General features: G+C 49.6%; 1 protein-coding gene across 5 annotated transcripts in view; it reads left to right on the top strand.

The window, feature by feature from the left end:
- Positions 1–24,023, top strand: part of Acacb (acetyl-CoA carboxylase beta) — a 76,964-nt gene that overhangs the window by 32,977 nt on the left and 19,964 nt on the right. For 3 of the 5 annotated variants that reach the window (XM_090320313.1, XM_090320314.1, XM_090320312.1), the window contains exons 12-30: positions 711–872; positions 1,446–1,609; positions 3,739–3,889; positions 3,972–4,075; positions 6,334–6,415; positions 7,056–7,201; positions 8,501–8,651; positions 9,389–9,523; positions 12,458–12,604; positions 13,383–13,571; positions 15,362–15,462; positions 16,685–16,773; positions 16,892–17,016; positions 17,607–17,720; positions 17,815–17,928; positions 18,435–18,524; positions 19,176–19,294; positions 21,419–21,556; positions 22,517–22,811. In XM_090320313.1, coding sequence (XP_090176439.1) covers positions 711–872; positions 1,446–1,609; positions 3,739–3,889; positions 3,972–4,075; positions 6,334–6,415; positions 7,056–7,201; positions 8,501–8,651; positions 9,389–9,523; positions 12,458–12,604; positions 13,383–13,571; positions 15,362–15,462; positions 16,685–16,773; positions 16,892–17,016; positions 17,607–17,720; positions 17,815–17,928; positions 18,435–18,524; positions 19,176–19,294; positions 21,419–21,556; positions 22,517–22,811 — 2,616 coding nt within the window. The remainder of the gene's footprint in view (positions 1–710; positions 873–1,445; positions 1,610–3,738; positions 3,890–3,971; positions 4,076–6,333; positions 6,416–7,055; positions 7,202–8,500; positions 8,652–9,388; positions 9,524–12,457; positions 12,605–13,382; positions 13,572–15,361; positions 15,463–16,684; positions 16,774–16,891; positions 17,017–17,606; positions 17,721–17,814; positions 17,929–18,434; positions 18,525–19,175; positions 19,295–21,418; positions 21,557–22,516; positions 22,812–24,023) is intronic. The other 2 variants (XM_090320315.1, XM_090320316.1) reach the window with 1 other exon arrangement.

Here is a 24,023-nt window from a genome sequence, read left to right as displayed (position 1 = left end):
GATCTCAGCCTCCTGAGTAGCTAGAATTACAGGCATGAGCCACTGATAACCAGCTACATTTTTTTTCTATTCTTGCCATTGGCTATTTGGGGTGTGTGTGTGTGTGTGTGTGTGTGTGTGTGTGTGTGTGTGTGTGTGTGTGTATGTATGTATGTTAGAACCTGTGGCCTTCTGCACCATTGGCACTTTTGAAGCATCTAGACTGCCTGTCTGTGAATCTGGCTGTGTCTGGAGATTTCTTCCAGATCACATCACATTCTGTCAGAATTATTGCAGAGGCGATTGCATGTTCTTAGTGCGTCCTGAGAAGAGGCCCAAGCTGTGAAATGTGAGCGCGTGCTACAGCTGCTGGCTGGAAGTGTCTGGGTTTTGCTTCTTCTTCATGCCCGCGTCCCTGTGACCTTCACGAAGCCTCCCGCCCGAGCATTACAGCTCAGTCATTTTCTACTCTGGTAGCTCTGGTCATCCAGGCTTTCTCCGCCATGCACATATTTCCTTGTGTGACTTTTGTTTCTTGAATGTGCTCTGTGGGAGCCTCCTCTTGCCTTATACATTTTTCCTCTTGCTTCTCCCATTCCACTGCAGCACAGCAACCTATAGATAGGCTGGGCTCAGTGAGTCTGAAATTGTTGACTGAGCCTCTTCCTGGCCATTTGGGGCCAGAATTCCAAGGAAACAACTGATTTGGTGATGTGGGTTCTGTATTGTAGATTGCCATGGGTGTACCCCTGCACCGGCTGAAGGACATCCGGCTTCTGTATGGAGAGTCTCCATGGGGGGTGACACCCATTTCTTTTGAAACCCCCACCAACCCTCCACTTGCCAGGGGCCACGTCATTGCAGCTAGAATCACCAGCGAAAACCCAGATGAGGCAAGTGTGGGAGTTCCTGGATTTCTAGCATCTTCCATCTCCCAGGCTGTGCGGGCTTCTCAGCTCCAGGATGAGGAAATTGAGGAATGGAAGGAACATGTCTTGTGTTGATGGCTTCCTCTACCTGTGACATGAGCCAGGCACTGGGCAGATCTCCACATATCGCCTGGAGAGCCTGCCCTGGTGGCGAGTCTAGTGGGTAACTTTCCAGTGCTTGTCTGGTGTAGGGCCCAGGTCCTTGGGTTTCTGACCCTCTGTGCATTTTCTGTAATACAGGATCTGGAGCACTGTGAAGGTTTCCCTCTGTGGCTTGTTCTTTCTTAGGTTTTGTAAAGGACCATCAGCGTGTTCATATATTTATATATAACACCTATTTATATATACATACATCCATGCATTCCCATGGATCTGCAGCAGCTGGCTAAACTTTGCTTTGGGCAGGGGTAGGGGGTGGGGGGAGGGGGGAGGTAGAGCCTCCTGCTGGCTCTTGCCAGAACTGAATTTCTGTGAAAATGTATCCAAAGTAATGACATCTTCCATCTTGCTTCTCCCCCCACCCTACTGGGGCACCAGGGGTTTAAGCCGAGCTCTGGAACAGTCCAGGAACTGAACTTCCGCAGCAATAAGAATGTGTGGGGTTACTTCAGTGTGGCGGCTGCCGGAGGCTTACATGAGTTTGCTGACTCCCAGTTTGGGCACTGCTTCTCCTGGGGCGAGAACCGAGAAGAGGCCATTTCGTTAGTATTACCTGCAGCCCTCGTGCCTGCCCACTGATGCTCTCTCCCCACTGCTGTCCCCTTTCTCTCCCTCTCTCCCTCCCTCCCTCTGTCCCTCTTGTAAGAACCAGTTTGTCACCCAGTATGTACTCTAATGGGATAGTAAGACCCAGGGCTGCAGGTCTTACCTGTAGACTTGAGGACAAAGTGCAGTATCTTCCTTTTTCAAGACACATGGGGTACAGTGAGTTCACCAGGGCTGCTGGGTCTTGAGCGTGTAAAAGTTCTGACTCGAAGGAGACCCAGAAAACTTGCAGGTTTCAAAGATGTGAAGCCTGACAGCTGAAAATATAAAGGACCTATAGTGCTTTGACATTTAAGCTTCCTGCTTCCTGAATGGTTCCTTGTTGGCTGCCTTGTGGGGAGAGGGGGGATGTGTCCTGTTATGCAATCATGTACCGTGAGGCCCATTACAAGGGCCCAGATCCCCCACTTAGTGAAGTTTCTACAGGGCTGAAAACCCAATTGACAGGGGACCCCCCAAATTCCAAGGAAGCACCCCATCTTATTTCTCCTGCCTTTGCATAAGTACAGAGAGGTAAAAATCAGTTCACTTTATAATGAATTGACCCTTCTTTGTTATTGTTGTGGGGCTTGAACTCAGGGGCCTGCATGCTGTCCTTGAGCTCTTTTTGGTCAAGGCTAGCACTCTACCACTTTGAGCCACAGCACAACTTCTGGTTTTCTGTGGTTAATTGAACATAAGAGACTCATGGACTTTTCTACCCAGGCTGGCTTTGAACTACTGTCCTTAGATCTCAGTCTCCTGAGTTGCTAAGTTTATAGGTGTAAGCCACCAGTGCCTGGCTAAATTGACCATTCTTGGGTTGTTGGTAACTACCCTTCAGAGTGGAAGAGTCCAGAGGCCTGGGGACATTTCACTGAAAAAGGAATCAAATCCAACTCAGATAAATTAGCCAAGAGTGAACTAACTTAATTGAGTTTGGCCATTTTTATAATGGAGCTTCTCTGCCAGCTTTGAGTAATTCATCTGAATCATTTTCAGTGGTATACTGAGCTCCTGGAAGGAAGGAGGGTTATTTCCTGCAAGTAGAGTCTAGTAGGGTGAGGTAGCAGACAGGTCAGCCGGCTCACCCCCTCTGAATGAAAAAATCCTCTAACTTGGTCTACACTCTTCATGATGACCCCTCAACTTGAACAGAACCTAGAGGGAGTTTCCAGAAGTCTGTATTAGATTGAGTGTCTTGGATTTTAACTCTAGTTTCTCCAGATTGGAACCCCTCAGTGCTAAAGCCAGGGAAGCTGAGCACACGAGGACACGTTGCTGTATGTGCTCCCCACTTCCTGCCCCCTGCTGAGTCCAGGAATTTTGCTATCAGTTTCTCATCCCGACCCCACACCTGGCTTCCCAGAACTTCTTGGCACCCGCCTTTTGGTCTCAGTGGTCTTCAGTTTCTCACTTGTATACTGAAGCCATTGTTGCCCCTGCCCCACAGGCAGAAAGACCCCCTTCTCCAAAAATAGGTACATTCAATACCTCATCCCTCTTCCGTAAATTTCTCCCAAACATTCACTGTGATCCCACTACAAGGGAGGCAGCCAAGTGCTGGCCGGGCCTCATGTCCCCTTAACCAGGTCACAGTGATACTTGTCTTCAGAGCACACAGCTGTGTGGCTGGCCAGAAAGCTGTTCCAGCTCTGGGAATAAGAGATGTGATTAGGTCTGGGGTGAGACAGACTTGATGTCAAAGAGAGGAGCTGTTTTTCTATCAACCATGAACTACAGCTATAGTTAAAAAGAATGAAATGATGGTTGTACATGGTTGACATTTGCAGATGATTTTCAATAACTTTACACAGAGACTCTCATCTTGACCCTCAGCTGTCCTCATGACATCACGATTATTCCTCCATACTTCGGATGAGGTGAACAGAGGCCAAGGTAGTGGTTAAGCCTCTGGTATGAGGTTACTCAGCCGGTCAGTGTTGGAGCTGAGATGGATGCCCTGCCCCTCTGTCCCTAGGCCCCTCCTCTTGTGTCTTTCTGGCACTCTGAGAACCATGCCACAGAATGTCCACAGGTATTGTATGTGGGCTTGGAAGCCAGTGATATACTCTTCCCTCTCCAGGAACATGGTGGTGGCACTGAAGGAATTGTCCATCCGGGGTGACTTCAGGACCACAGTGGAATATCTCATTAACCTGCTGGAGACTGAGAGCTTCCAGAACAATGACATTGACACTGGGTGGCTGGATTACCTCATCGCTGAGAAAGTGCAGGTGGTGTCTCCATAGGAGGTGGCAGGGCTCTGGGGCTCCCCTGGGGGCAGGAGGGGGGGCACTGAGCCATTGTGTCTCGCAGGCAGAGAAACCAGACATCATGCTTGGGGTGGTGTGTGGGGCCTTGAATGTGGCTGATGCGATGTTCAGAGACTGCATGACAGATTTCCTGCACTCCCTGGAAAGGTACTGGGCATTAGTCTTGTCCATCTTGGGGGTATTTGTGTGGGCCATGGAAGGCAGGTCCTGCTTTGTTTAGGTGACCAGTCAATCCCCAGGCAATTGGTGAGCTCCTCCCACCAGCCTGCCTCTGCAGTTCCAACCATAGCTGCATTGGAAAAGCCCTGTGGTAGGGTAGAGTGAGGTGGGATGGAAAATCCAGGTGGGATGGAAAATCCAGGTGGGATTGGGGCTTGGGGGACCCTTGAGGCCTGAGTGGACAGTCTAGGATGTCTTCCCACTGATAGGGTGTTTAAAGACCATGGAGATGAGTTGAGAGGCAGAGCAGATCACCTCTCCTGATGTTTCTTTCCCCGGCCCTCACCTGTCTACCAGGCGACTACTGGAATGTTAGCACGTGCCCCGCTGCTTGCTGTCAGCTGTCCCCTCAGCATCAATGGTATTTAGAGCTGTTCTGTGCATGGTAGGATGACAGCAACAGTGTGGCTCCTGCCCATTAGATGCCAGGGACAAGCTCCCCCAAGCCAGTGTTGAGCATCCCTGCAATCGAGCCAAAATGGCCTTCCAGTTAAGAACCACAGCAAAGCTTGGCACCAGTGGCTCATGCCTATAAATCCTAGCTACTCAGGAAGCTGAGGTCTGAGGATCATAGTTCAAAGCCAGCCCGGGCACTAAAGTCCGTGAGACTCTTATCTCCAATTAGCCACCAGCAAACTGGAAGTGGTACAATAATGGCTCAATGTGGTGGTAGCCTTGTGTTAAAGAGCTCAGGGACAGGGTCCAGGCCCAGAGTTCAAGCCCCATGACAGACAAAAAATAAAAAAAGAACCAAAAGAAACTACCAGGAAAGAAGGGCGAGCTGGTGCAGCACAGTTAGCATTCAAGCTCGTGGGTGATGACAAAGCCAGAATCCCTGCTGGCTTCTTTCCAGCAATGATTACTCCCCATACAGGGTACTTTTCTGAGAAGCCATGATAGATTAGGCTCCCCCTAAAGCTAATTTATTTTCTCATTCATTCATCCATTCAGCATACACTAGTTGTACAACATGTATTTCATTGAGATATTTCCACGCATGTATTCAACGTTTCCTGATCAACCTCACTCCTTCCACCATCTTCCCCCTTCTGAAAATAATTTCAGCAGGTTTTGTGGTTCTGCATTTATTTCCATTCTTGCAAGTAAACTGTATCAGCCCTAGTCATCCTAATTCACTCTTTTCCTTAGCCCGCCTCTCTCACTGGTGCCCATACCTTCAACAGACCCAATTTTACTTTCCTATCATTCTTTGTTTCTTTTTTTATATATTTTTATTGTAATTAATAGAAGGGTTACATTATAATTCACCAGATAGAAGGTGCATTACTTAACAATCATTGCTACCCCTTCTTATGTTTTTATCCCCATTTCCTTCCCTCATTCTTTATTTCTTAGTGTGTATTAATTACACCAGAGGATTTCACCAAGGCATTTCAGACTCTCATATATTATAATCAAAATAACCTTCTCCCTTATTCTCTCTTTCCCCATCCAACCCTTTATTGGCCAGTAGCGTCCACTGAGATTTCTTATGCCATCTTTATATATGGTTGCACTACATTTTGAAATTATTCACCCTCCATCTTCCCCAGAAAGCTTTGTTAAAAGTTCCTATCTGCTGAGTGCTGGTAGCTCACACCTGTAATCCTAGCTCCTAGGGAGGCTCAGATCTCAGGGTCATGTTCAAAAAAAAAAATCTGAGTTCAAGTCCCAGGATGGGCACCAGGAAAAAAAAAAGAAAAGTAAAAATGATTCACATTCTTCAAGATTCCTAGTTCTTAGGAATTTTCAGACGTGTTTTGTTTTTTATGCCTTTTAACAAGGCTTAATTTTTTTTTAGTACATTAGAAAGTTATTTAGTTTTTTTTTTTGTTGTTGTTGTTTTTTTGCCAGTCCTGGGCTTAAGCTCAGTGCCTGAGCACTGTCCTTGGATTTTTCTCAAAGCTAGAGCTCTACCACTTGAGCCTTCGCACCACTTCCAGCTTTTTCTAAGTATGTGGTACCAAGGAATCAAACCCGGATCTTCGTGCATGCTAGGCAAGCACTCTACCACTAGGCCAAACTCCCGGCCCCTATTTAGTTATTTTTATATTGGGTCAGGGCCTCTTACAACCCATCACTGAGCCACAGCCACCAGTGCCCTGTTCGATCTTGCTGAATTGGGGGGATGGTCCCACGTGGTCAGCCCCTCCCCAATCTGACAGCAGCTCTGTCTTGTCTCACAGGGGTCAGGTTCTCCCTGCAGATTCGTTGTTGAACATTGTGGACGTAGAGTTAATTTACGGAGGTGTCAAGTACATTCTCAAGGTAAAGGCCCTTGTGCCTCTCTGATGTTAAGTGTAGATGTGGCATGTGATAAGGGCCTGCATCCCAGCCTGCAACTGGCACCTTTTCCCACTTCCCTCACATGGTGGAATGGGCGAGGGGGCTCTCTGCGTCCTTTTCATAAAAGCACAAATCATGTAATGAATCCTCTGTCCTCTAAATGTGATCTCTGCCAGAGGCCCTACCTCCTAATATTAGATTTGACATAAGGTTTCCATGCAGGAACCTGGGGCATCTAGCACAAAGCACTCAGTCTGCTGTACCAGGCCCTTGAAAGACCCTTCAGGCCTTCCCCACCCAATGTGAGGCCCAGCCCCTGCCACCTTGGTGGTCCTGCTGCAGTCTGCTGCTTGGAGGCAGGCATCAGATGCACTGGAGGGCAGATATTGAGAGATGGCTAGGCAGGGCCTGTGTCTACAGCCAGGGTTCTTGGTACAGGGGTGGATGTGGCTTAGTCACTCCAGCCCCTCTCCAGCCCTTCTCTGTGGCTGCTCCAGGGTGATGGAAGTTAAGGCCTGGGAGAACATGGCAAGCACCCTTCTCCCCAACTCCTACAGTGAACAGCCAGCTCTTCCCTTCCCTACTGCTGTACAGCCGGGTTGACGTCCACCTGTCCCCTCAGGTAGCCCGACAGTCTCTGACCACATTTGTTCTCATCATGAATGATTGCCACATCGAGATCGACGCCCACCGGCTGAATGATGGGGGCCTTCTGCTGTCCTACAACGGCAACAGCTACACCACCTACATGAAGGAAGAGGTAGACAGGTGCGTGGCTGCTCGCACTGTGGGCAGATCCAGAAGTGCCAAGATGGCCTGCCTCTGAACAAGGCCCTTGGGCACCTTCTGAGGGTGTCGGGAGAGGTTGGGAGCCTTGGGGGGGGGGTGGCTCCAGGTACTGCCTTTCTAGGGACCTAGAAGGCTTCAGAACTGAGGAAGGGGCCTGGTGTGTGGCCAGGTGCCTTCTGACCCCTGTATGTGAGTCACCATGTTCACACAGGACAGCTGTAGAGTCGATATGCCTTCCAGCAGCATGTGTATACACGTGTGTGTGTGTGTGTGTGTGTGTGTGTGTGCGTGCGTGCGTGCGTGTGTGTGTGTGTGTGTACGAGCATGTGTACCTGCATGTGCATGGTTGGCAGGGGCCCCGTACCTCAGAAGATTCAGTTAGTGTGTGCTGGGATGTTTTACAATCCTTAATGTTTAAGGCAGAGAAGATTGATACCTGACAATGGTTCTCCTTCCCTCTTTCTTCCCCTCCTTTCCTCACTTCCTGTATAATTCAAACTGACCTAGACCTTAACTATCCTCCTGCCTCAGCCTACCAAGTGTTAGAGTTACAGGCATGTGAAACCAAGTTCAGTTTTATTATTTCTTTTCTAATTTATGTTCTATCTGCCAAGAATACTGGAACGTTCTAGCTGTACAAGGGTGGCTCACACCTGTAATTCTAATTACTCAGGAGGCTGAGATCTAAGGATCATGCTTTAAAGCCAGTCCCAGGCAGCCAAGTCTTTGAGAATCTTCTCTGTTGCCCCAAAGCCTAGAAATGGAGCTGTAGCTCATGTGGAAGAGCACTAGTCTGGAGCAAAAGAAGCTCAGAGACAGTATCCAATGCCTGATTTCAAGCCCCAGGATAAGTACGTGCGCGCGCAACCGCGCGCACGCGCGCGCGCACACACACACACACACACAGAAGAGAATATTGGAAGCTTTTGTCATCTTTACTCACAGATCTGTTCTCTCCCCCATTGGTTTGATGGCAAAGATTTTTAGTGCCTGGAAGTATGGCTCCAGTGGTAGAGAATTTGCCTAGCAAGCAAGTGACATTGAGTTCAAACCATAGAGCCAAGATGGAGGAAAAGGAATGCGTTCAGCCAAAAAAGACACACATCCTTTGCTCTTCTCTCACTTTCAGTGCCCCCATTATAACCATCAGTTGCCACCATTTGGGAATGTAGAATCCTTTACTCTGAGCCACTGACTGCTGCCCAGAGCTGGACTGGTACTTCCTCGGTCTGGAGTCCTCATGTGTCCCCTTCCTGTCCCCCATTCTTGCTCTCTCAGTTACCGGATCACCATTGGCAACAAGACGTGTGTGTTTGAGAAGGAGAATGACCCCACCATCCTAAGGTCCCCCTCGGCTGGGAAGTTGACTCAGTACACGGTGGAGGATGGGGGCCATGTGGAAGCGGGGAGCAGCTACGCTGAGATGGAGGTGACAGCAGGGCTGGCCTTGGGCATGGTTCTGCAGCCTCCAACCCCTGCTCCCCTGGCATGGCCCTTGTTGGAGCAGTTGGGCCTCCCTCTTACCTTGACCATGGCCTGCAGATTCCTAAGAGAGCCAAACTGTGGGTCGCAGCTGGCAGTATTCAGTGGGAAAATCTCCCCAAGAATGGGGAAGAACTGGTTAATTAACATGATGGTCACCATTAAAAAGTGGTAAGCCTTGCTGGATGCTAGTGGCTCACGTCTATAATCCTCCAGCCTCCTTGAGAGGAGGCTGAGATCTGAGGATCACAATTCAAAGCCAGCCTGGATAGGATGGTCGATGAGACTCTTATCTCCAGTTGGTCACCAAAAAGCCAGCAGTAGAGCTGTGCTTCTAATGCTAGAGAGCTAGCCAGGAGCAAAAGGCTAAGGGACAGTGCCCAGGCCCTGAGCTCAAGCACCAATACACACACACACACACACACACACAGTATCCTTTTTCCTGTCCTGGAAACTCCACTCTGGCTAGTTTTGTAGACAGATAGCTCACAAGTGCACTTTGACTGCTTCACAGCATAAGTGATAAGTTCCTCCATGCTTTCTGCTTGAGGGCTCCTGTGGCAAACGCTCCATTTCCATGTGATAGCCCTTGCTCCAGAGTCCCTCCTTCTGGGTGAGCCAGTACCACACCCCTAGCCAGGCCTGGTGATGGGCTCCGTCTTCCATTCCCTTTCTGCAACCTAGGTGATGAAAATGATCATGACCCTGAATGTGCAGGAGAGTGGCCGCGTGACATACATCAAGCGGCCGGGAGCTGTGCTGGAAGCTGGCTGTGTGGTGGCCAGGCTGGAGCTTGATGACCCATCTAAAGTGCATCCGGTATGTAGTACCCCATTTCATCGGTGGCTGGTGTGCCCACAAGTGTCTTCCCTGCCCCGCCTTCCCCCAGCATTGAAAGATGAGCAGACTGGAGGCACCCCGCTCTCCTGACTTTGCTGTCTCAGCAATCAGTGTGAAAACCAGGAACTGGTGGCACTGCCCCGCTATTCAAATCCTTTGACAGCTCTCCATCCCACTCCAAGAAAAACCCAAGTTCTCACAATGAGCTGTCCCCTGGTGTCCTCCCCAGCCTTCCATCTGTGCCCCTTCCCCTTTGGAGAACCCCACTGGGCTTGCTTTCTGCACGGAAGGACCCTCTTTGGTCTTTCCCACCACTGTGAAACTGTTGCAGGCATGGATTGTTAAACCCATTGTATAGGATGTTCTGTGTGAAAGAAGCAAAGTGCAAATATTAATGCATTTTGTGCCTAGATTATGTGTATGCAGATATTCCCAAACCAAAAGAATCTGAAATTCCATATGCTCTTGGTGATTTTTTTTTTGCCAGTTCCGGGGCTTGAACTCAGGGCCTAAGCACTGTCCTTGGACTTTCTCAGGGCTAGAGCTCTACCACTTGAGCCTCAGCACCACTTCCAGCTTTTTCTATGTACGTGGTACTGAGGAATCAAACCTGAGTCTTCATGCATGCTAGGCAAGCACTCTACCACTAGGCCAAACTCATGGCCAGAAGTATTTTTAGTAAGAAACACTTGACTTTCTCTGAAATAATCTTCACATCTGCTCTGAACAACAGCAAAAAAAAAAAAAAGTAGGCTGCAAATCGTTTTTTCTGAAATTCTGGTTGAGGGCTAGGAGTTTGGATTACAGACATGAGCCACCGTGCCTGGCCTGATTATTTCTTTTTTAAAAAATTATAATTTTATTATTATTAAGTTGTTGTACAGAGGACATTTTCATTACCTCTTGACTGCAATTAGCCAGGGTGTCACAAACTTCTTTTTTTTTTTTTTTTTTTTTTGGTGGGTCATGGGGCTTCAACTCTGGGCCTGGGCGATGTCCCTGAGCTCTTCAGTTCAAAGCTACCACCCTACCCCTTTAGCCACAGCCCCACTTCCCATTTTGTAGTGGTTAATTGGAGATAAGAGTCTTTAGTGCCCAGGTTGGCTTTGAATCTTGATCCTCAGATCTCAGCCTCCTGAGTTGCTAGGATTACTGGTGTTAGGTACCACGCCCAGCTTGTCACAAACTTCTTACTGTTAAGTTTCAAGGTCCAGTCTAAGTTTCCTTTAGTCTTGACAAATGAAAACTAACAAAAACCAAACTGGCTAAGAAATGAAAATCCAAATCAAAAGAGAAAAGTAGTCTGTGTCCTCTTGGCATAGGATATGATTTGCTTCCGGTAGGAGACATCGTCTTCATCTCATGTTCATATGGTTTTCCATCCCTGTGACCAGATGCTTGGCCAAACATGTTAAAAGGAGGAAGGGTTATAATAAATATTATAAAGTCTTTATAATAATACTTATAAATATAAAATATTATAATACAAATATAAAATAGTATAAAATAATATATATTTTTTGTGAAGTACTGGGGCTTGAACTCAGGGCTTAGGTAGTATTCTTAGCTTTTTTTTTTTCTTCTTTGAGGCTGGAGCCCTACTACTCCTCCTCTTTCAGCTTTTTGGTGATTAACTAGAGAGATGAGTCTCATGGATTTGCCTGCCCAGTTGGCTTGAAACCATGATCCTCATATCTGCTCAGCTAGCCAAGATTACAGGCATGAGCCACCAGCACCTAGAAAAGGGGTTATTTTGGTTCCTGGGTTCAGGGGTATCAATCCACTGCAGCTGATTTGATTAGTCAGGCCTGCAGGAAGGAAACGTATTGGAGAGGGTGATTTGTTCTGAACTTGTTCTTGCTCTTCTCTCTTGAAGGGGTTCAGTGGAAGGGAGAGTGGGCTCCTTTGGGTCCCTCTTCAGCAGGCAGTTTCTGGGTTTCCACCCTCTGCCACACATCCCTACAGGTTCATGTGAACGCCCCTGAGAAAGCCAGACAGGAATATATTTTGGCTTCACCACTGCACTAAAAGGAGTTGCTTGTATCCCTCAGCTCTAAGCCAGCAGAGAAGGGACCCCCTGAAGTCGACTCTGGAGAGGAAGAGGTGGGAGGAGGTAGGAGGAGCTGTGAGGTCAGCAGGGAGGAGGGCAGGAACGCATGTGTTCTGGCCTGGTTACAGAGTGGACCTTAGTGGAAGGAAATAGTAGACGCAAGGTCAGCGTTACCCATCTGGAGAGCTTGTTTTCTTATAGAGTAAACTTGTAACTTTCAAAACTCTGGTGCATTTGTTTGAGATCTTCATTCATTTTCATCTTACTAGATGTTTATCTTGGAGATTTAATATAGGATAAGTAGAGAAGGGTGTGGAACTCTAATCCTCAGTACTTGGGAGGCAGAGAGCAGTGGATTGAGGGATTGGGGCCAGCTGAGGCTTCATAGTGAGACCCTGTCTCCAAAAAAGAAAAAACCAAACAACAACAACCCCCCCAAGAGTTGGAGGCAAGGTTCAGGTGGCAGAGCACCAGCCAGTGAGTGAAAGAAAGCAACAGCAAGTTTGAGTTCTGGTCTTGGACCCCCCCCAAAAAAACACTCCAAAGCCACCCCCAAAAACATAGAAAATGGAAATAGAGACAACAATCTTCACTATGAAGCCAAGTGAAAGAAAAGAGATCCGACTCCTACAATTGCAGGGTGGGTCAGTATGGAGTAACATTTGCAAAAGGGGTGATTTAGAAAGCTTGGATTGGGGTGCAGATACCCAGATTGGGGTGCGGACTTAGCAATTTTAACTTCCAAGGACATTTTTCCTGGAGCTTTGTTCTCACTTACAGTAAGTGGTAGATTGCCCCATCCCTGCTTTGTCATTGGGGTTGGCCATGTCTCCTATGCTGTCCCCTGTCCGCGTGTCTCACAGGCAGAGCCGTTCACAGGAGAGCTCCCAACCCAGCAGACGCTGCCCGTCCTCGGTGAGAAGCTGCACCAGGTGTCCCACAATGTCCTGGAAAACCTTAGCAACATCATGAGTGGCTTCTGCCTGCCAGAGCCGATTTTCAGCATCAAGGTGAGTCATCCACAAGGAACAGGGGTGGCAGGCCGTGGGGGAGGGTAAGGGTTTGCTCTGCAACAGAGGAAGGATCATGGAAGCAAGGAAGGAGAGCCCATGGTGGTTTCCAGAAAGCACCTCGCCATGACACCCCCGGCTTCCACTGTCCTAGGCCCTCCTAGGCTTGTCTGGTACCCAGCCACCATCATCTGGGGGTCCCATTTCCTGCATCACTTAAGTGAACCGTGGGGTTGTTGCCATGTTCCTCCTCATCCAAAAGCCATGGCCAGGGGCTCCTGAGACACCCCAGCAGTGGGGCAGAGAGGCTGATTTCCATTCCTGGTTTTGCGCCCTAGAGGCTGAGTGACCGGCAGAGACTGAATGGCCCTCTCAGTGTGTTAGCTTTAGTGGTGAATGGGCAGGCATCGTTGGCTCCACTCATAGGGTGGTTTTCGAGGAGCATGTGAACATAGGTGAAGAAAGGTCTGTGGAGACTGGCAGTATGCACATGTCCTGCCAGTGTGAGCGTGCCACAGGGTGGTCTGTATTCTCCCACACCCGGATGCCCAGTGAGGGAGGCAGGGATCTCCCTGTGTGGAAAAGAAGGGTTCTCTCTTTGTGGGGAGCACTCCGGAGGCTCCTGGCCTTAGATCTTCAGCCAGTTGGGCACACAGGGCTTATGGGATATGTATGTATATGTGAGGGGACACCCTGAGTTGGGTTGAATAATGTTGGGTACCTGTGGTGAATGGGGCTTTGGCCAATGCTGTGGTTCCTTCCCCTCCCTCCCTCATAGCTGAAGGACTGGGTGCAAAAACTCATGATAACCCTCCGGCATCCATCGCTGCCATTGCTGGAGCTGCAGGAGATCATGACCAGCGTGTCAGGCCGCATACCCACCCCTGTGGAAAAGGCAGTCCGCAGGGTGATGGCCCAGTATGCCAGCAACATCACCTCAGTGCTGTGCCAGTTCCCCAGCCAGCAGGTACTTGCCCCGGCCTGCCCACCCCATCCATCTCTGCATCTGACCTCTGAGCTCCTAGCCAGCAGGTATGACCCTGGCCTGCACCCCCACCCCACCCCATCCATCTCTGCGTCTGACCTCTGAGCTTTGTGAGACCTACTTTCAGCCCCAAGTATTGGGGGCTTTCATTTGAGTCACCTATGTGCGTGCAACAGAGGTGTGTGTGGGAGGAGCGATCAGGCCCCCCAAAAGGTCAGGTCCCTGTAAATCAGGCCTCCATAAAACTCACACTTAGAATAGGGACATGCCATCCATACACATAGACAAAGAACTTTCCGGAAGCCAAGCTGGCTGGAAGCCTGAGGAGCTTTACAGGGTGAGAGTCCTGGAGCCCTCCTGTAGTTAGTATTTTCTAAGAATCGAAGCCGTTCCAGGTAATTTAAGTAACTTCTATTAATTGTCCCCTGGCTTCCTGATGTTCGTTTCCTTCCTGTGTGGGTGTTATTTTTGTGGAGCATCATAAAAGTCATTTAGTTTTAAAAGAAATTGCATATGGAAGAGCTCCTCATTGATCAGATTCCGCTTACTTTGTTTTTGAGGTGATTTTTTTTTTTTTTGCCAGTCCTGGGCTTGAGCTCAGGGCCTGAGCACTGTCCTTGGACTTTCTCAAGGCTAGAGCTCTACCACTTGAGCCTCAGCACCACTTCCGGCTTTTTTCTATACGTGGTACCTAGGAATCGAACCCGGGTCTTCATACATGCTAGGCAAGCACTTTAACCACTAGGCCAAACTCCCGGCCCCTGAGGTAATTTTTTTTTTTCTTGAACACTGGGGAACAAATTTTTAAATTTTCAGGGATTTGTCATTGCTGTCGGTTTTTCTTTTTTCTTTAGAAGTACTTTTGTGGCAATGTACCAATGACATACAATTGAAATGTAAATAATGCAGCACTGCCCAGCCAGCACCTATGTTTTTGCTGGGATCAGACACTCACCTCTCCTCTTTCCCAGTACAACCCTCTTCCATGGGGCGGTACATGGGCACCCCTCTTTGCATGGCTCTTGTCATTCCCAGCTTCTGAGGTTTTCCACCAAGACATTGAAGGGACTGGGTGCAGTGGCTCACACCTGTAATCCTCGCTACTCGGAAGACTGTGGTCTGAGAATCTACATTTGGAGCCGCCTTGGCAAATACATCCTGAGACTCTCATCACTAGTTAACCAGTAAAAAGCCAGAAGTGGAGATGTAGCTCAAGTGGTAGAGCACCAGACATGAGCAAAAAATGCAGAATGAGAGCACATGACCCAGAACCAGTAAAAAGGAAAAACAATAGCTGAATGAGATGACTCACACCTATAATCCTAGCTACTCAGAAGGCTGAGAGCTGAGGATCATGGTTCAAAGCCAGCCCAATCACTAAAGACCTTGAGACTCTTATCTCCAATTACTAGAAAAGGGGAAGTGGTGCTGTGGCTCAAGGGGTAGGGTGGTAGCCTTGAGTTTAAGAGCTCAGGGATAGCGCCAAGCCCCCATGACCCATACACACACAAAAAAGGTAAAACAAAATAAAAAAGAAGGTATCAAAGGGATAAATAGGGCCATTTCAGGGTGACCAGCTGGCTTTGGGCCTGTGACAGCTGGATCAAGCACGATCAGTGATTATGTGATGGCTGGATCAAATGTGATCGTTAATCATGTGACAACTGGATCATGTGGTAATCAACAATCATGTGACAATTAAATTAAGTAGACTACTGATCGTGTGACCATCTGGTGATCAGTGGTCAGGGCAGTCTTCTTTTCTCATCCAGATAGCCACCATCTTGGACTGCCATGCCGCCACCCTGCAGCGCAAGGCTGACCGAGAGGCCTTCTTCATGAACACGCAGAGCATTGTACAGTTGGTCCAGAGGTGAATCCCGGCCCCTTAGGGATGAGGTTGTCTCACTCAAGTCATCACATGTATCAAGAGTGTCTCTAGGGACTCTCTGGGAACTCCCTTAGGGGCAGGCTCACACCAGCAGCTAGGATATTAGTGCTGGTACTGCTAATGCTGAAGCAGAGTCCTGGATGTGACATCTTTGGGATCTAAAGTTATCTAAAACAAGGGTTTGTAAGTACAGTGGCTCATGCCTGTAATCCCAGATCTTTAGAGTGTCGATCAGGAGGCTCATGTGTCTTTTGTTGTGATGCTGACGTTAGGTCACTATTTCACCCTGTAAGAATCTTGATATCCTGTGTTTGGGAATACTTTAGAAGAGGAACTGTTCTGAGGTCCATCCCAGGTGAAGTTTTGTTTCCAAATGAAAGTGATAATGTATTCAGGGATCTTTTAGCAAATGTCTTCCAAGTTTGTCTTGGAAGGAAATCTTCAATATGTTGCATATGTAGAAACTGGCTCCTCCCTTTTAGCATCCCAACTCAAGCATTTGCCTTCTGTCTGGGGCCTGGGAGGTGTTGTCTGAAGACTCAGCCCTGGTTACCAGCCCTGGTAGGCCTCAGAGTTGATTGGTGCATCATAGCTCCCTCTGTCCTGCAGATCCAGCCCTGAAGAGCTCACTTCATATCTTGTAAGCTTCATGGTTCATGGAGGCTATCTCCTTTCAAAACTATCAGAGCAGCTGGATTGCTCACACCTATAATGCTGGCTACTCAGGAGGCTGAGATCTAAGGATTCAAGTTCAAAGCCAACCTGGGCAGGAATGCCTGCGAGACTTATCTCCACTTAACCACTAAAAAGCCAGATGTAGAGGTGTGGCTTAAGTGGTAGAGTAGACAGCCTTAAGCCAAAATGCTAAGGGACAGCTGGTTGCTAATGGCTCACCCCTGTAATCCTAGCTACGGGGGAGGTTGAGATCTGAGGATTGAGATTCAAAGCTAGGCCAGGCAGGAAAGTCTAGCTAATTCTAGTTAACCACAGAAAGCTGAAAGTAGAGCTGTGACTCAAATAGTAGACCATTAACCTTGAGCACAAAACTCAGGACAAGGTCCAGGCTTATACGTGTGCATTCATGCATGGACCCATACCCAAAGGATAGGCAGAATAACCACCAAAGCCCTCGCAAGATGCCCAGTGGTTCTAGAAAGCCGAGGTGCAGGGAATATTTATGAACAGGGCCATCTCTGTCCCCCAGGTACCGCAGCGGGACCCGAGGCTACATGAAGACAGTGGTGCTGGACCTCCTGCGGAGATACCTACAAGTGGAGCACTATTTCCAACAAGGCAAGAGACCTGGACCTACCCCACCTGTATCCCCCATGATGAGCCAGGATCAGGGGGAGTGGGGAGGAGCCCAAACCTCACCCTGGCACTGTCTTCTGTCTCCCCCAACCCCCTGTAGCACACTACGACAAGTGTGTGATCAACCTCCGGGAGCAGTTCAAGCCGGACATGACCCGGGTGCTGGACTGCATCTTCTCCCATGCACAGGTGGCCAAGAAGAACCAGCTGGTGATCATGCTGATTGTAAGCAGGAAGGGGCTGGGAGGATGGGGGTAGGAGGTGAGTCCCCAAATGTTTTTGAGCAAGGGCCAGAAATAACTTTGCAGGAGAGGAGCTGCATACTCAAACAAGGTAAAGGGCCATGGTGTCTATAACAGACTGAGGGGGAGAGACAGAGAGGCAGACAGAGAGGAAGAGAGACAAAGAGGCAGACAGAGAGGGAGGGAGAGATGGACAGACAGGCAGATGTGCGTGTATATGCACATGTACACTACTAAAACAAAATCCAGCATGCCTCAGGTTTACCAGTTAGTGAACTGAGGTAGCTAGCATGGAGGTGATGAGTGAAATACCTGCAGAGTGTTTCAGATAAGGGGCATGAGACTAGGACTGACCAGGCTTGGGAGACATGTCTTAGAGCAGTTGAGTAAACGAATGAATGGGAAGCACCACGTTGGAAAGACACAGATATGAATGCCTCCAGCTGAGGCCTGTCTGTCCAGACAGCTGAGATGGGAGACCCGTCAATCCCTCTGAGTGCTGGCCTGTCCCCTTCTGGTGTTGTAAAGCCATTTGGATTGTGTTCCCCCCGTCCCCCCACACCCTGCCCCCAGGATGAGCTGTGTGGTCCAGACCCTGCATTGTCGGAGGAGCTGACCTCCATCCTCAATGAGCTCACTCAGCTGAGCAAGACCGAGCACTGCAAAGTGGCCCTGCGAGCCAGGCAGGTCAGTGTCCAAGGGCATTGCCCCCTGCGTATGGTGCTTCTGTCCCCCAGTGTCTCCTATGCCAGCCCTCTGCCCCCTGTCCCCTTCCCTGCAGATCCTAATCGCCTCCCACCTGCCGTCGTATGAGCTGAGGCACAACCAGGTAGAGTCCATCTTCCTGTCAGCCATCGACATGTATGGCCACCAGTTCTGTCCGGAAAACCTCAAGGTGAGCCTCTCCTTCCTCTAGCATCTGCACTACTGGGGGCCAGGGCTCCCCTTTTCATCCCAAGGGTCCCTAATTGGGTGCCGTTCAGGATCAGATGGCAAGGTTCTGTCACCAGGGTGGCATTGGCAGGCTTTGAGGGAGGGAGGCATAGAGCCCAGACTTGAAAGAATGGCAAGCACAGTGCTCTCCTGGCAGGCTCTGGGTTCAAATTCAGATATGATGGAGCTTTTCCTTGGAAGCTGGACATTTTCCTGTAATGAGTTCTGAGCTTATCTTCTCATGATTTTCCCTCTGTGACTCTGGCTCACTTAGGACGTTCTAGAAACTCCATTAGCATCTTGTACCTTGGATCCTGGTTTCTGGGGAGGTGAGCAGGGCAGGAAAGATGTCCTGGCCTCCATCAGTGATGGCCCCAGGGCCTACTCGTCCCTGTCCCTCTCTGCCCCTCGTTTGTGGTCAGAACTTCTTTATTTGTCCTCCTTTGGCCCCTGTTCTATTTCTCCTAGAAATTAATCCTTTCGGAGACAACCATCTTTGATGTCCTGCCCACGTTCTTCTACCACACTAACAAAGTTGTCTGCATGGCATCCCTGGAGGTAAGAGGCTGACAGTGGCATTGAGGAAGCCACTATAGCATTGGCTGCCCACCTACCACTGGGAAGCTGGCTTTGGTCTGTGCTCCCTACAAGGAGGGTTTTACTCTCTGCACAGAGGAAGCAGTGGTCAAGACCACACAGCAAGGAAGGGGCTAGTGGTAGAGAGCAGTGTTAAGCAAACAAAAGCTCAGGGACAGCATCTGGGCCCTAAGTTCAAGCCCCAAGATTGGCACAGCGCGCGCACACACACACACATCTGGGGTGGTGTATGTGTGGCATGTGTGGCTTGTATTGTATTTCTGTGGGTTAGAGCTGTTCTTGAGCAGAAGTCAATAAACTATAGCGCATGGGCCAAGTGTGGCCCACTTCTTATATTTATGAATAAAGTTTTACTGGAACTTAGCCACACACATACTTCCATGGCTGCTTCTATGCTACAACTGTAAAATCAAACAGCTGCAACAGGTCCTAGGAAGCCTGAATTATTACTAAATGAATAATTACTAAAAGTGGAGGGAAAGTGGAATGTTCTTAACAGTTATATAGAAATCCTTTTAGAAATCATTTCTGGGGTCTCTGTGGCCAGGATTTTCTCAGGATTGGGAGAATCTTTGATGTCCTTAGAGGCCCACTGTGCTTCTGCCCTGTCAGGTTTATGTGCGGAGAGGGTACATCGCCTATGAGTTGAACAGCTTGCAGCACCGTGAGCTCCCCGATGGTACCTGTGTGGTAGAGTTCCAGTTCATGCTGCCTTCTTCCCATCCAAACCGGTATGAAAAGTGGGCGTGCTAGCCTCCCCACTTCCTATGCTCTCACCTCTGGAAGGACCAGTGCCTCCATGTGTCTCTCAGTTTCATATTCTTAACTGTCATATTCTTAACTGTAGAGAAAACCAGGTGCCGCCCTCCTCCTCCTCCTCCTCCTCCTCCTCCTCCTCCTCCTCCTCCTCCTCCTCCTCCATCCAGCCCAAGCATCAGAGAGCCCAACCCTCTCACTCAGAGGGTAGGCACAGAAGTACACCTCTGCTGTTCCCTAGTGACACAGAGGTATAAATAGGAGGATCACAGTTCAGGTCAGCCTAGGCTTAAAGGGAGACCCTACCTCAAAAATAACCAATGTGGTAAAAGGGGCTGGAGCTGGAGCTCCAATGGTAAAGCACCTGCTTAGCATCAGGCCTTGAGTTCCATCCTCAATACTACACACACACACACACACACACACACACACACACACACACACACACACACACACACACACACACACACACACTGAGGGGCTGGCTGGGAATGTGGTTTACTGGTAAAGTGCTTGCCTAGAATGTGTGAAGCATACTAGATTCCTCAGTACCACATAAGTAGAAAAAGCCAGAAGGGATGGTATAACTCAAGTGGTAGAGTACTAGCCTTGAGCAAAAGAAGCTCGGGACAGAGCTCAAGCCCTGAGTTCGAGAGAGAGAGAGAGAGAGAGAGAGAGAGAGAGAGAGAGAGAGAGAGAGAGGGAGGGAGGGAGGGAGGGAGGGAGGGAGGGAGGGAGGGAGGGAGGGAGAGGGAGAGGGAGAGGGAGAGGGAGAGGGAGAGGGAGAGGGAGAGAGAGAGAGAGAGAGAGAGAGAGAGAGAGAGAGAGAGAGAGAGAGAGAGAGATAGAGAGAGAGAGAGCGAGCGCTCTAAGGGGCCAAAGTCAGTCCGAATTCAGCCATGTGGAATGGCAGTTTGTGATCTCTGGGTTGAGTTGTGCAGAAGTGGGGACCAGAGTCATGATTTTAGGGGTACCCCACAGGCGCACACACAGAACTGTATCTAGGGGTCCCCGTGAACACGCCCAGATTTGTTGGCCTGCTGGGAGGACTCCTGAGTGGCTTGTAAAGCAGAATCAGTAAAAGTGATGGTGAGATGCAGGGTCCAGGCACCACCTTCCAGGCCACGGCCAGTAATGGCCCCTGACGCCCAGTCCCCCAGACATCGGAGAGTTTGTACAGGTGATGTGTTGTTGATGCTTACAGATTAGGAACCTGGACTGGTTCTTGATAGCTTCTCACAGAAGCCTGAGATCTCAGACTCCCGGGAGCGAAAAGATACTCAGCATACTGAGATCCAGCCTAGCTTGGTGGGGGCAGTGTGGGGGGGGAACCTGCTCCATTTCAAGCTCCTAGATGCCAGCCAAGGACTAGCCTTGCAAGCAGGTCTCCTTCCTACAAAGATCAGCGCCCCCCTACCCTCTTATACTCATTCCCCAGTCCCCAGTTTGCTCCTGGGAGCTACAGCTATATAAACTCTCATCACCCACTGGCTTTGTCCTGAGAGGCACTAAGGGAGGGGGAGGGGGGGAACAGGGGACAGTCCCCCAAGCCTGTCCCTCAAAGAATACTGGGAGTTTTTCCTTCTCCACGTAGCCATCTGCCTGGTACTGTGTTGGGACAGGACTTGTGTGCATGTGCCCATCACTCATCCATTCATCCACTCATCATTCATTCGTTCACTCACTCACTCATTGGCTTCCCACTTTCTACCAGGTCCTGAGGGATTGAATGAGAACCCTCAGCCCCCTGGCCCCAACCTCAGCCTCTTCCCACAGTCCTGGTTTTTTGTTGTTGTTTGTTTTTTTTTGCCAGTCCTGGGCTTGGGCTCAGGGCCTGAGCACTGTCCTTGGCCTTTCTCAAGGCTAGCACTCTACCACTTGAGCCTCAGCACCACTTCTGGCTTTTTGCTATGTTTGTGGTACTGAGGAATCGAACCCGGGTCTTCGTGCATGCTAGGCAAGCACTCTACCACTAGGCCAAACTCCTGGCCCCTACAGTCCTGGTTTTAAGCACCTGGGCCCAGTGCTAATCCTGGCCACGCTGTTACGGCAGTGTGAGCACACAGCTGCCTCAGCATCCACCCTTTGTCCCCCTGCAGCATGGTGATGCCCGTCAGTGTCACCAACCCAGACCTCCTGAGGCACAGCACGGAGCTCTTCATGGACAGTGGCTTCTCCCCACTCTCGCAGCGCATGGGCGCCATGGTCGCCTTCAAGAGATTTGAGGATTTCGTCAGGTACCAATTTTCCCGACACCCCATGCTGGGGACTGGCTTGCTCTGCCCCCCCCACACCTGTTTATTGGCCCATGGATGGCCTGGGAGACCAGGCACATAGCACTGTGAGTGAAGGCAAACCCCTAGGAAGAGGGATGGGGAGTGTGCTGGTGCATACATCCTGTACACTGCAGACAGCTAGAGAAGGGGTACGTGTATGGCTCACTCTTGTAATCCCAGCTCCTCAGGAGGTGAAGATCTGAGGATAGAGGCTTGAAGTCAGCTCAGGCAGGGAAGTCTGTGAGACTTGTTAGCTCTAACCAGCAAAAAGTTGGAAGTAGAGGCTTGGGTCCCGTGGTAAAGTGCCAGTCATGAGTGAAAGAGCCAAGTGAGAGGCCCTGTGTTCAAGCCTCAGTACCAGTATAACACCTTCTTGGTTTTCTCATCTGTAAATGAGAATAGGACTCGCTTCATAGAATGGTCATGCGAGTTAAATGTGGAGCACTTTAAGTGTGGTACATGTGTGTACACATACATGCGTGTTGTATGTAAATCACATGCTAGTTACATACCCGCTCTCAGGACTGTTGACTTCGTTACCTTTGTCTTCCTGTTACTGGGGAGCTTTTTGGGTTTGTATCATTCATACAGCCTGTAGCTTAGGCAAGGGGCAGTATTTGGGATCTCCCAGCCAGTGAGAGGGGGAAAGCCAGGAGTCACCCTTAGACCCTGCTGAGGGCCTGTCGTACAGGACTCTCTCTCCCTCTTGATTCCTGATTGCAGGCCATACAAGCTCAGCCTTCTCCTCTGGGCACAAACTCATTAGGGTACAGTGGAGCTCACAGGGGCTGTGTGCCTCTGCAGGGACCTGATGGGATTAGAGTATGGACAGGGAGAGAGGGAGGGCCCAGGGTGGGTGCCCATCCTCTTGGCCTGAAGGCTGGACTAGAGTCTCTCTTCCTCTTCTGCCCGGTGCTCCAGGAACTTCGACGAAGTCATTTCCTGCTTTGCCAACCTCCCCGCAGACACACCCCTGTTCAGCAAGGCCCGTACCTCCCTGTACTCAGAAGAGGACAGCAAGGTAAGTGTGAGCCCCAGGGAGGGACCCTCAGGAGGGGCCGGGCTGCAGCTCTCTCCCCCTTCTACCTCCAGAACCTTCTACTTGCAGAACCTTCGGGAAGAGCCCATCCATATCCTGAACGTGGCTATCCAGTATGCCGGCCACCTGGAGGATGAGGCCCTGGTGCCCATTTTCCGGACTTTTGTACAGTCCAAGGTATCCATTCTTCCTGTGACTCTGGTGTTGGGGAAGATGGTTGTCTGGGGCTATTTTATGTTTTTCTTTTACAAGCTACCTGAGGCTGGGTACGTGTAGAAAGTGAAAAGGTTTATTTAGGTCACTTGAGGCTGTATCAGGCAAGCACATCTGTCTGCTGAGTACTTAGCTCCAGCTATGTCACAGCAGGACAGATGGCTTAGCACAAGGCCAGGCCAGAAAAAAGTTAGATCCCTCCTCCCCCTCTCCCATCTCTACAAAATATTGGTCCTGGTGACTCACATCTGCAATCCCAGCTGAAGCACAAAAGGCTAGAGGTATGCCTCAAGTGGTAGTGTGCTCATCTAGTAAATGCATGGCCCTGAGTTCAAAACCCCAGTTACACACACACACACACACACACACACACACACACACACACCACCATCACCAACAACAACAACTCAAGGATGCTGACAGACAGGCAGGGATGATTTCATCCTTGTGTGATCTGGGCAGGTTGCTTTCCCGCTGTGATCCTTAGTTTCTTCATGGGATAGGGAGGTCCTTGGTTCATAAAGTGCCTGCCAGGCACTGTAAAGGTGGGGTCTTAATTTGGTCTTTAAGACCACTTAGGAGCAGTGTGGGGTCCTCCTCCTTCTCTTCCTCCTCCTCCTCCTTTTCTTCTTCTCCTTCTGCTGAGATCTGAGGTTCAAAGATAGCCCAGGCAGCAATGTTCGAGAGACTCTTACCTGCAAGTAACTACCCAAAAGCTGGGAGTGGAGCTGTGGCTCAAAGTGGTAGAGTGCTAGCCTTGATCAAAAAGACTCAGGGACAGTGCCCAGGGCCTGAGTTCAAGCCCCACATCTGACTGAAAATGATGGTACCCTGTCTCCCTTACCTCCTCCAGTCTGGCTGTGTCTTGCCTTAAAACAATGTAGATTCATTTGTTCTTGAATTTTATGTAAATGGACTCATAGTCTTTTTTATGTAAGTGAACTCTTTTTTTTTTTCCCCAGTTCTAGGGCTTGAACTCAGGGACTGGGCACTGTCCTTGAGCTTCTTTTGCTTGAGGCTAGCACTCTACCACTTGAGCCACAGCACCATTTCTGCCTTTTTCTGCTCATGTGGCACTGAAGAATTGAACCCAAGGCTTCATGCATGCTAGACAAGCACTCTACCACTAAGCCACATTCCCAGCCCCACTTGAGGTCTTTTGTGACTGACTTCTCC

Source organism: Megascapheus bottae, chromosome 28 (assembly GCF_031878675.1).
Source record: "Megascapheus bottae isolate mThoBot1 chromosome 28, mThoBot2.hap1, whole genome shotgun sequence".
Classification (NCBI taxonomy): Eukaryota; Metazoa; Chordata; class Mammalia; order Rodentia; family Geomyidae; genus Megascapheus; species Megascapheus bottae.
The sequence above is the reverse complement of the archived record's forward strand: the minus strand, read 5'-3'. Positions and strand labels throughout refer to the sequence as shown.